Below are 12,440 nucleotides of genomic sequence, written 5' to 3'. Positions count from 1 at the left end.
AGGCGGGGCCCCCACCCGCAGGTGGCTTCAGGGTGTCTGAGCTGCTCACATACATCCCTCAGCTGTTCCCTGGGCTGGGAGTGCCCTCCCCAAGGCTGCCCCCAGCCTCCTCCAAACGCTGATGCTTCAGCGAGCCTCTCCCTCCTCTCTGCCGCCTCCAGCACCGGCTGGGCCACCCAGCTCGGGGTCTGGTGCCTGGGGCCCCTTCCTTGATGGGAAATCCTCCAGGGAGGTGGAGGTGTTTCACCTTGGCCTGTCCCAGGCCAGACCCAGAGCAGCCTCTCAGTGCTGCTGAGCTGGTGAAACACAGGCCCGTGGTGCTTGTGCACGAAACAGACCTAGGTCTGCTCTTAGGGAGCACACAGCTTCCCCGGAGAAAAAGACAGAAACAGAACAGAAGAAATTCAGGGGCCCGGGGGAGCTCCTGCAAGACATCTGGTCTAAACGAGGGGCCCAGAGAGACTCCCATGGAGAGGACAGAAAACCCTGCTGGGCAGATAGGCCAAGACCAGATGCTGCTGGGGCCTGTGGACAGCCTGATAGGATGGAAAGTATACCCGGAGTGAGACTTAAATTGGGGGAAGTGACTCAGCCGCCTTCCTCAGCCTTCCAAGGCTTCCGACTGCCTGGGCCCTGTCGAGGACTTCAGGGCTGGTGTTGAGCTGCTTGGGCAGGGTCGCCACGTACCGTTGGGCGGGTTAGACACTGCACAAAACTGCCTGAGCCAGGAGGGAGGGGCTGGGGACTCCTGCACCTGAGCTCCCCTCAAGCCGGATTCCTTGGTGCAGAGCTGTGTTCGCTCAAGAGAAGGAGCCTCTGCAGTCACACGGAGCGACGTGCGCGCTGGGAGACGGCCTGGGCGTTACACGCGAGAGCACTTCCACGGGCCCAAGCCTTCCTGCTGTCCGGCTCTCCGTCCGCATCACTGACTGGGACACGGGGACCCACATCGCAGGGGGGATTTAGGGAAGCAGATACCAGAAAGCTGGGACACCCCATGGGCGCCGCTGGACAGAGTCCACTAGGACGTGTCGCTGATGGCCGGCGGCCGTGGGGCCCCCTCAGCTAATGTAGCAATTTGTCATATTAAGTCATTCCCTAGCAATGGAGTCCCCCTTGATTAATCTCCCAGAATTAGCCAGTTGCATTTCGAGCAATTAGGGTTAATTACAGCCTCATTTGGCAGAGGAGAGAGCCCCGTAATTATTTCACGAACAAGGCAAGGGCGGTGGGCTGTGGTGCCGCGCGTCCTTGGCGTTTGTCACACGTGTTGGAGTGGGTGACGACACAGTGAAGTGTCATCAGACACGGTGACTCGGTGCTGGGCAGCGCCTGTTGGTGAAGCTGTCCCTTGCCCCACCAGCGTCTGGCTGGTTTTGCAGAACTGGGAAGAGCAGCATTGACCCGAGACTGCTGCGGCTCGGACTGGGAGTGACTCTTCCTTCCCAGTGGTATTTGAAGACCATCTGGGGAGACAGCCCAGTCCAGATCTTGCTTGTTTCAGGATATAGAAACACCTCAGACTGAGGACAGAGGCATTTTCCTCTTTATGGCAGGATATTGCTGCCTCCCTGAAACCTTCCTGCAGGTAGAGCCATCCTGTGCTGTGGACAGACTGGCTCAGGGTGCTGTTCCACCCCTCCCTCCAGGGGACACTGGTCCTCAGTTTCCTCATCTGTCAAATGGGGCCATGAAGGTAAAAGGCAACATGGCACCAATATCATGGGTGTGAAGCAAACAGCTTGCCATTTATCTTACTCTTTTCTTTTTAAAGGTTTTATTTATTTGTGCATACAGAAATGGGGGTACCGGCCAGAGGTGCAGGGGCGGCGAGAGGACTCACCAGAAACAGAGTGGGGAGCAGAACAGGCAGATCGACAAAGTACACCGCTGAGGGGAGCAGCGGGCAGGTCAGGCAAGGTCTGCCACGCCATGTGGGTCACTCCCTGGCTGGGGATCAAACTCGCACTGAAGCGCACTGGGCTTGGCTTAGCTTCACAGTGCAGCGCTCCAACCCGCTGCGCCACCAGGAAGGGCCCGACTCTTATATTTGCAAATCTGTTTTCTTTTCACCGTGCAGAAAGAACAACTAAGCAAACCCTTGGATTCAGGGTCTGTTACCAGGATCTGAGCCCAGGGCTAGCGGTTTGATGATTTCAGGGAACCATCTCGCTTTGGGAGATGTGGACATAGGAAACATGTTTGTTGAATCCAGCAGGATCATAGGTGAAACTCGTGTGTACTTGGAACGGCCGAACATCCCTGCTTTTATTGAGATTTCTAATGAACAGATGACGGTGAGAACCGTTCTGAGAGTGTCCCAGTGTTTTGTTTTGTTTTTTAAAATTTATTTATTTGTGCATACAGAACTGGGGTACAGGCCAGAGGCTCAGGGGCGGTGAGAGGCTTCACCAGAGACAGAGTGGGGAGCAGAACAGGCAGATCAATGAAGTACACTGCCGAGGGGAGCAGCGGGAGGGTCAGGAGAGGTCTGCCACGCCATGTGGTCACCTCCGGGGCAGGCGGGGATCGAACTCATGCAGAAGTGGCTTTAGCTTCTCAGTGCTGTGCTTTAACCCGTTGTGCCACCAGGGAGGGCCATGTCCCAGTGTTTTACGAGCATTTCCAGGGGGAATGAGACACAGGACTCGGCGGGTCCTGTAAAGCCTCGCACCACCCAGGAGGAAAAGGTGCTCTTGTCTGAGAAAGCCCTGGCTGATGTATCTTCCACCTGGAAGGTCTTGCAGACCTGCTCGCCACAGACCGAGTCCACATGTATTCAGCTCTGTTCTGAGAGAGGAGCATGTGGGGACAGGAACCTGCAGCTTACTGGACAGAATCTTCCTTCCCAAAGCAGCGGTGGTAGTGAGATAAGAGTTAAGGACCACATATTAGCAGCCATTAAAATTCAAGAAGTGCTTGCAACATTAGTTATAAATTCAACAAGTCTTTGTCTCGAGGCTGCTGGGAGCCCGCATGATGTGCTCAGAGGCTGAGGGGCCCAGGGACAGGGAGCAGAGGGTGCTCCAGCCCCCAGGCCCCGTCGGGTGAGAAGGCGATTGAGGACCGTGGGGTGGCTGGCACGAAAGGCCTGGAATCCCGCAACCTGTACGTGTCATCTGGAATTGAATCGGTAGCCAACGGGGGACCCCAAAGTAGGCTTTAAGTTGGCAAGGGAGGCCCTCCCTGGTGGCGCAGTGGGTTAAAGCACAGCACTGAGAATCTAAAGCCGCTTCCGCATGAGTTCGATTCCCGCCTACCCTGGAGGTGACCACATGGCGTGGCAGACCTCTCCTGACCCGCCCACTGCTCCCCTCAGCAGTGTACTTCATCGATCTGCCTGCTCTGCTCCCCACTCTGTCTCTGGTGAAGCCTCTCACCGCCCCTGAGCCTCTGGCCTGTACCCCAGTTCTGTATGCACAAATAAATAAATCTTTAAGTTGGCAAGGGAATCAGATTGTAGAAAGCTCACAGATATCTGAGCTTGAGGCACCAGGAAGACAAGAGATAAGGAGGCATCTTCCTGCAGCCTTAACTGACCCACACAGGGAGGGAGAATTCCAGAGACATAGCCGTGATATCTGCTCTCTCACGGGGTGACGCACACCGTGGGTGCCCAGGAAATGCTCACTGCTCTCCTGAGGTGCGTAGGTTAACTGGGGTTACCGAGACCTTACCTGGCCCCTGTGGCCTCACCTGCAGGCTTAGCCGTGGGCCCAGCGCGGGTGTGGAAACCCACGGCCTTGTAACTGGAGGGACAGAGGAACAGGCGGTGAAGCCCACGCCCGGCCTCCGGTGAGCGGCTCAGCCTCTGAACACCTATCCCCTTCCAGCCTGTGCGTGTTCCTGGGTGGGCCCAGATCGTCTAATGCACAGGTTCAAACTCAGCTTTCTCGCACCTCGATTTATGAGAACCGTCCTGGGGAAACCACTGGAGTGGAGGTGATTTTAGGTTTTGCGACCAGCGGGGGTTGGGGGGCTCTCATCACGCTTGGGGCGTCCCACCAGGGAGCAGCGTGCAGACCCCTGAGCTGAGACACAGGGCGGTAGAGGCACCCTCAGTGAGGCAGCCCAGAGACACCCCCTTCTCCAGCACACCTCATCGGAGGGGAGGGAGCTGACATAAGTAGCTTGTCCACTCTGCTCTCCAGGCCCCTGTACCTTCTCCCGCGAGAGGGAAGATTGACTTTTGGCTTGAAATTAGCCGGGTCGCGAGGAGCTGAACAGGGTTGACCTCACGGAGCGTCTGACGAGAGGGGCCCTCTGTAAAGCGAGCCCTCCTGTGCCACGCGGATTGAGGACACACTGCTATATACACATATCCAGAATCCATTAGAGCTCCCCTGCATTCGTGTCAGATGTCCTTAAAGGTGAAATTCGTTTACAGGAAATGTCATTCTGATGAAGTGTGCTTTTTAAAAATCATAGGAACGGTTGCCTTAAAATTAATGATGCATTGCAAATATCAGGGAGAAAAGACCCATCCAGTGTAAAGATGATTAAAATTCAGGTCAGAAGTCTGACTTAGTCAGGCTAAATTTTTTAATGAGATTTCAGAAAATTAATTGGGCGAATGCATTTTTATTCTTTTAACATGTAATTCTGTGCTCCTGTTTAAAGAGGGGGTTGTCAATGGCTGAGGCTTTATTGTGGTTCAAGCATTTTCAACACGAATTAGCACAGGGTGGAGGGTGTTTGTGGCCTAAGTTGATCGGCCTGGGAGGAGAGAGCTGGGTTTTTCTGCGCTTCCGGGGGTGGGTGTCCTAGGGTGGTCCAAGATGCGCCCTCCCCCCTGCCCACGTGACGGGCCACCCTTACGGAGGGCGGCCTCTTCCAGATGCCCAAGGTGAGGCCCTCAGCACCAGGACAGGTGCACCTGGAGCCCCCCTGTCAGGACAGGGCTGGGGGGCTGAAGCAGGGTCCTAGAGAAAAGTCGAGGAAGATTCCGAGTGGGGAGGCTTCACGGTGCTGCACAAAAAGGCGGGCTTTGGAGCCCCGATCCTGAGTCCAGTCCCAGCTCTGCCATTGCTGGTCACAGCCTCAGTTTCCAAAAGTGGGCATGGCGGTGATACCTGCTCTCTCACGGGGTCACGCACACCCCACGCTCACTGCTCTCCTGAGGTGCGTAAGGTAACTGGGGTTACCGAGACCTTACCTGGTCCCTGTGGCCTCACCTGCAGGCTTAGCCGTGGGCCCAGTGCAGGTGTGGGAGAGTCGGCGTGAGGCTCTGGGTTCTTCCTGTCACATAAATCATCTAGCACATGGACTCTGAATGTCAGGCCCTGGGTTTGGTTTTTGTTTTTTGTTTTTAAACATTTATTTTTATGTATTTATGCATGCAAGAGCTGGCGTGTAGGCCAGAAGTGGGGGGTTGAAGGGACTCGCCAGAGACAGAGAGGGGAGCACAACAGGCAGATGAGCTGAAACACACTGCTGAGGGGAGCAGCGGGGAGACAGGAGAGGTCTGCAGCGCCATGTGGGTCACCTCCGGGGGGCCGGGGATGGAACTCATGCTGCAGTGGCTGGTGATAGCTTGGCAGTGCTGAGACTTAACCCCTGTGCCCGCCAAAGGTATTTTTATTTATTTATTTGTTTCTTTTTATTTTTTTATTATATAACAGTTTATTTTTACATCATTTTGTACATATTTTTTTCCATCTCAATTGTGATCCCTGCGGGTTTCCCATCACCATGTCACCCATGTGCCATCACCATAATCCTGTGCACTTCCCTCCCCATCCCCCTGTTTTTGATCCCATTCCCCACTGCACCCCCGCAAAATATCTCTGGTATATGGTTGTTCATTATTTTTGTTATTTTCTCGCCTGGTCCATTATACTCCTGCTATGAGTGAAACCATCCGGTATCCGCCAAAGGTATTTTTATTTATTTATTTGTTTCTTTTTATTTTTTTATTATATAACAGTTTATTTTTACATCATTTTGTACATATTTTTTTCCATCTCAATTGTGATCCCTGCGGGTTTCCCATCACCATGTCACCCATGTGCCATCCCCATAATCCTGTGCACTTCCCTCCCCATCCCCCTGTTTTTGATCCCATTCTCCACTCCACCCCCGCAGAATGTCTCTGGTATATGGTTGTTCATTATTTTTGTTATTTTCTCGCCTGGTCCATTATACTCCTGCTATGAGTGAAACCATCCGGTATTTTTCTTTCTCTTTCTGGCTTATCTCACTAAGCATGATCTTTTCCAGCTCCATCCAAGTTGCTGCAAAAGACATGTGTTTCTCTTTTTTGGTTGCTGAGTAATATTCCATTGTATATATGTACCACATCTTTCTAATCCAGTCATCTACTTTTGGGCATTTGGGCTGCTTCCATGTTTTTCCAATTGTAAATAAAGCAGCAATAAACATGGGGGTACAAGTATCTTTTTCAATCAGTGTTTTTGTGTCTTTTGGGTAGATACCTAGGAGTGGGATTGCTGGGTCATAGGGAAGCTCCATGTTTAGCAGTTTGAGGAACCTCCAAACAGTTTTCCATAGTGGTTGTACTAGTTTGCATTCCCACCAGCAATGCAGGAGAGTTCCTTTTTCTCCACATCCTCGCCAACATTTGTTGTTGCTAGTTGTTTGAAGATGTGCCATTCTCACTGGGGTGAGGTGGTATCTCATTGTGGTTTTAATTTGCATCTCCCTTATTACGAGTGATGTTGAACATTTTTTCATATGCCTGTTGGCCATCTGCATTTCCTCTTTGGAGAAGTGTCTTTTTAGCTCTACTGCCCATTTTTTGATGGGGTTGTTTACTTCATTTTTGTTGAGTTTCATCAGTTCTCCGTATATTTTTGTGATCAGTCCTTTATCGCTACTTTTGTGTGAGAAAATGTTTTCCCAATTAGTGTTCTTTCTGTTTGTTTTTAGTAATGTCTCTTTTGCTGTACAGAAGCTCTTTAACTTGATATAGTCCCATCTATTTATCTTTGCCTTCACTATTGTGGCGTTGGGTGCTCTGTCTTTAAAGATGTCGCTAAAGTGTATGTCGTGAAGTGTTTGACCCATCTTTGCTTCTAGGTATTTTATGGTTTCCGTTCTTATGTCTAGGTCTTTAATCCACTTCGAGTTGATTTTTGTGACTGGAGTGGGGCAATGATCTAGTTTCATTTTTTTGCATGTAGCTACCCAGTTTTCCCAGCACCACTTGCTGAACAAATTTTCTTTGTTCCATTGTATCTTCTTTGCTCCTTTGTCAAAAATTAGGTGTCCATAAACTCGTGGGTTTATATGTGGGTTTTCTATTCGAATCCACTGGTCTGTATGTCTATTCTTTTTCCAGTACCATGCAGTTTTGATTATTATGGCTTTGTAGTACAGCTTGAAGTTTGGGATTGTAATGCCTCCATTTTGATTTTTCTTAGACATGAGGGTTTTGGCTATTCGAGGTTTTTTGTTGTTCCATATGAATCTCATCAACATTTTTTCTATTTCATTGAAGAATGTCATTGAGATTTTTATGGGGATGGCATTAAATCTGTATATTGCTTTTCCGCCAAAGGTATTTTTAAGCCTGGTTTTCTCCTCTGATCTGAGAACACCGTCCCAGAAGGGGAAGCTGCCACTTACTGTGACGACTAACAGGGTTTGGCTGGGGGTGGGGACACATGCAGGCATGCGGGACCATCGAGGGACAGACAATGCAGCGGTGAGGGCGCGGGGGGAGGTGCGGGGGGGCAGCCTCCCTGGTGCCCTCTCTGCAGAGCCGGAGTCCTCTGGGTTACACACGGAAAAGGTGTGGAAAAGCCCCCAACCCCCACTGGGGCCTTGGAGGCCCCGAGAGGGGGGCAGGCCAGCAGAGTCCCTCCTTTACCCTCAGGGGTGCTGCTGAAGACGTGGGGTCCCAGCCCTCCCATCCAGCCTGACGCCCCAGACACCCCTCTGTTGCTCCCTCCAGAGGCACCCGAATGCCCTGTCCTTTCGCTGCTCGCTGGCTGACTTCCAGATTGAGAAGAAGATCGGCCGAGGGCAATTCAGCGAGGTGTACAAGGCCACCTGCCTGCTGGACAGGAAGACGGTGGCGCTGAAGAAGGTGCAGGTGAGCCCAGGGGACCGGAGGGGCCCAGCCGCGCCCCTGCAGCCAGCTCCCCCAAGTCGGTGCTCCTGGGTCCACCGCCCCGTCCCTCCCCCTCCTCCCTGGAAGGAGGGAAGTTAGTACCCGATTGAGGTGCAGCGAGAATCAGGTGAACTCCGACTGCAAAAACTCGGAAGTCTAAAGGAATGGAAGATGACCATGCACTGAGCGCTTGCACTGAGCGCCTGCTGTATACCAGCTCCTGGCAGCAGCGTGTGGGGAGGGATGATCACCCCATCTTTCAAATGAGGAAAAGGGTGCAGAGTCGCAAGCAGAGGACCACGGTCACAGCTGAGACACAGACCCACGAGCTGACGACCCTGGTGTCCGCCTCACTGGCCGGTCCTGGGCTCGAGTGACCTTCCCAGCTGCTGTCCGTCCTCAGCGGCTTCAAAGCAGCCACACCCAGCCGGACACCTGCAGGCCAGGTTGCAGGCACCGGCTTTCAGTCTGCCTCGTTCTCCTGAGCCCTCATCCGCCACCACTTTCCTGGCCGCGGTCTACCCTGTCAGTCGGGGACGTTAACTCCTGCCCCGGGATCCTGCAGAGTGGGGAGCCGGGCAGGCGGAGACCCCCGTGGGGGGACCCACTGCCCTGAGGGGGCAGGAGAGCCAGCCCCCGTCCTGGTGGTTCCATGGGGTGCTGGTTTTAACCCCCCGATTTCTCTCTTGTCCCCTGACCCAAGATATTCGAGATGATGGACGCCAAGGCCAGGCAGGACTGTGTCAAGGAGATCGGCCTTCTGAAGGTAAGTGTCCTGAGCCCCCAGCCACATCCCTGCTGTCACAGCCCAGACCTGTGGGTTCGGGGTGCCGCGACTTCGCCCTGAACCTCAGTTTGCCGTTTGTTCAGTAGGAAGAACGCCTGTCAGGATAGGGGTATTCTGAGGGAATTCAATATGGTATCTGAAGAGGCTGTTCCCTTGGGGTGTCCTCCTTGCCCATGAGAGAGAACTTGCTCAGCATTTCTATAAAGTGGGGCTGCTGGGGGCAGCGGCACCCCCGAAGCCCAGCTGGGGAATGTCAACTTAGGAGTTTGTTCTCCAGGTCTCTGCCTTCGGGGACTCCTCGTCATGGGGATACAGGCAGCAGGTGGGGCGAGCTGGGCCCTCTGGGCAGGGGTGTTCTGTGCCCCTCCACCCCCGGCTCTGTGCCCAGGGGCCTGGAACATGGGCTTCAGCTGCAGAAACAACCCTCTCACTGGCCTTGTGGCCATGGGCAGGCCCCTGACTGTTGGGGCCTCCGTTTGTTGGCTAGTAAAGGGGGTGATGGCCGCTGTGCTGTCTGCAGAGGGCTGGGGGGTCAGCAGACGCGCTGGAAGGACGCTCAGCGGCACCCGGAGTGTGGAACTGCCCCTCGGAGCCTGTTCTCCACGCTGCTGCCTCGCTGGCAGCACCAGCCCCTCTCCAGAAGGTCTGTCCGGCCTCCCCGCCTGCCAGGGGAAGTCACCAGGATGGGCCAGGGCACGGGGCGTTTCCTACAAAACAAGGGGAGCATGGGTCCCAGAGGGGCCGCAGGCAGACGCGACCCCCAGCGCCTCCCAGAGCAGAGGCTGGCAGCGGAGACAGGGAGGCGGCCCCACGCATGACACCCAGGTGGTAGGTGCCAGGTGGCTTCCCCACGTAGCAGGCCGGCCGGGCGGCCACGCTGGCCATTGCCCAGGCACCCACCTCTCAGCAGCGGCCAGCGCCCACGAAGGGCTGCCAGCCGGGGCCAGCGTGGGCAGGTGCGGGGCCGGGCCCTCTCTCATCAGCTCTGCCCCTTCCTTCTGGGCAGCAACTGAACCATCCAAACATCATCAAGTATTTGGACTCATTCATCGAGGACAACGAGCTCAACATCGTGCTGGAGCTGGCTGACGCGGGCGACCTCTCCCAGATGATCAAGGTGAGGCGTCCGGCGGGGCCAGAGGCCGCCAGGGCCAGGCAGCGCCTCCCCAGCCTCCAGGCCTCAGCCCTGGCCTGGCAGGGGCCCTGCTGGCCTGTCCCCGTGGGTGTTGCCAGACTTTTTTCTTCCCATTAGCCTCAGGGGAGCTCTGAGAGCCAAGGGGCACAGACCAAGACGAAGGTGATGCCTGGACAGGCCCAGGCTGGGACAGAGTCAGCTATGGACGGAAAGGGCCCCCCAGCCCTGGCCCTCCGCCCCGGCCTGCCCACGGGCTCAGGGTCACCTCTCGTGCCTCACAGAGGAGGCGAGTAGAAGCCCATGTCGGCAGACCCCACTCACGGAATCTGGGGCAGTGTCTTGGGGGTCCCGCCGCCTCTTTTTACAGGAAGGAAACAGCCCAGGCTAAGAGACTTGCCTGGGGACACCCAGCAGTGGGGGACCGAGCCACACCGTGGCCCAGGTCTGCCCTGGGCAGTGACGCTTCAGTGGGCTTCGCCCCCCGACGGTCTCCCTGAGGCCCCTGCCCCCAAGGGTGTTTTCGTCTCCGGGGTGGGTCTCCGAGACGCTCAGCAGCCCACTAAGCCCCCCGCTGGCAGGCCCAGCCCCCTGTCTAGCTCTGCGTCCCACGCCGCCCTGCTCCCCTCAACTCCTGGGGCCTGGACCAGGCCCACCATCCCTGGGCTCAGGGGAGCCTCAGCTCCCTCCATGGAGCATCTGTGTGGGCTGAGCATCTGCTGAGCCCACGGCGGCTCCCCCATCGCCATCACGGCGTCCTCAGGTGGGAAGGCTCAGCCTGGTCTGTTCACCTGCTGAGGCAGCTCAGCCTCCACGTGGGACTCCAGGCCGCCCGCGCCCTGCCCCTTCCGCGAGACCCTCTCCCTGCCGGCTGGCACCCCCGGGCTGCCCTGCCCAGCGTGTCTGCCCCCGCGCCCCGCCCTGCTCCCAGCAGGCTTGCAGACGAGCCAGCCCAGACTCTCTGCTTCCCACCAGACACCAGGGATTGAGCACTTGCTCGGTGCTTGCTCTTCTGAAATTTGGCTCCTAGGAATACAGGCGTCGCTGGGAAGCCGCATTACTTGAGCTGTTATCACCTGCTTTTATTTTTTCGTTGACATATTAATGTGTTTGCAGGGATGTTAATCTCCACACAGATCCCTGGTGGGAACAGATGTGCTATATCATGTCTCGGTTCTTCCTCCCCCCGCCCCCCACTTTGTTTCTCCTTCGTGTTTTTTCTCTCACTGAACACGCACGCCGCCAGCACCCAATGTGTGCCAACCGTCTGCACCCAGACCTAGGGTACCGCCAGCATGGGACGGCCCTTGGGGGGCTCGCCGTGAACTGCAGCAAGCCAAGTTCATGGCCAGTGGAAGCCAGAGAAGGCTTCCTGGAGGAGGTGGCCCTTGAGCTGAGCCCTGAAGGGAGATAGAACATTAACGCAGGAGCTCAGGAGGCTGTGAACGCTGGGGATGTGCAAAGTACTTTAGCCCAGACGGCACTGTGTGAGGTGGGAGACAGAGGGGTGGGGGGCGGCCCTGGCAGACAGGGCTCCTGTTCCCAGCGCGGGCCTGGGGACTTTGTCCCAAGGTCAGCGAGAGGCTCTCTAAGGCTCATGGCAGGGAGTGAGCCCGGCTCTGAAAGGAAGACTGGGCACCCGGCCTGGTGCCCTTCCTCTTGGGGTCTCCTTGTCCACACCCCTCCCTCCTGCTGCAGGGCCTGCTGGGATGCTGCCCCTGCAGGTGGGAGAGGCAGGAACAGGCCCTGGCCCAAGTCAGACGCCCCTGCTGGGTGACCTTGGGCAGGCTCAGTGTCCCTAATGCCTCTTCACCGTCCCTGGGGCTTGGTAGGACCCCGCTTCCTGGTCTTTCCCACTCTCCCACCACCTCTGGGTTCGGAGGGGAGCAGGGACCTCTCCAGGTCTCCCCCTGGCCCAGCTCCGTGGTCGTCCCACCAGGCCCAGGGCCGGCATTATTTATAACAACGGTGAAGCAGGACCTGCTGCAGCGGGAAACCCACCAGAGACGCCGCGCTCCCCGCTAAATGTCACGCGGCGTTTATAGTACGTGACATTTAGGAAATCACCACTCACAGCCGTGCGTCCCCCCTTAAATGCTACCATGAGGATTAACTAACATGGCGGCATAAATAACACTCCTGCCCGCCCCACGCTGAGGCGGGGGTGACTGGGGGTCCTGAGTTAGGGGGTCTGCACCAAGAGTCTGAGCAACTCCCCTGGAGGCGCCTTGCCAGGGTAGACGCTCCAAAGAGCCTCACGGGCCCGAGCACTGGGCCAGGGCTTCCCGCGGCCACAGCCCCCTGGTCCAAGCTGCCAGGTCCAGTCCCAGCTGTGCCTGTCCAGCTGGTGACCTTGGACGAGTACCTGGCTCTCCTGGTGGTTACCAGGGTCGTCCGTCTCCAGCTTCCCACACACTGCGGTCTGCTTGGGTTCTTTCTGTTTTTTT

At 56.1% G+C, this 12,440-nt stretch overlaps 1 protein-coding gene across 1 annotated transcript in view; it reads left to right on the top strand.

Moving 5' to 3' along the window:
* NEK6 (NIMA-related kinase 6) overlaps positions 1-12,440 on the top strand; it is a 54,029-nt gene that overhangs the window by 22,977 nt on the left and 18,612 nt on the right. Inside the window, exons 3-5 of the mRNA XM_012721212.1 lie at positions 7,916-8,056; positions 8,778-8,840; positions 9,868-10,089. Of these exons, the coding sequence (XP_012576666.1) occupies positions 7,916-8,056; positions 8,778-8,840; positions 9,868-10,089 (426 nt within the window). The remainder of the gene's footprint in view (positions 1-7,915; positions 8,057-8,777; positions 8,841-9,867; positions 10,090-12,440) is intronic.

This window comes from Condylura cristata, unplaced genomic scaffold (genome assembly GCF_000260355.1).
Source record: "Condylura cristata isolate star-nosed mole 26May11 unplaced genomic scaffold, ConCri1.0 scaffold00006, whole genome shotgun sequence".
Lineage (NCBI taxonomy): Eukaryota > Metazoa > Chordata > Mammalia > Eulipotyphla > Talpidae > Condylura > Condylura cristata.
Note: the sequence above shows the minus strand (reverse complement) of the source record. Positions and strands in the feature narration are given on the sequence as shown.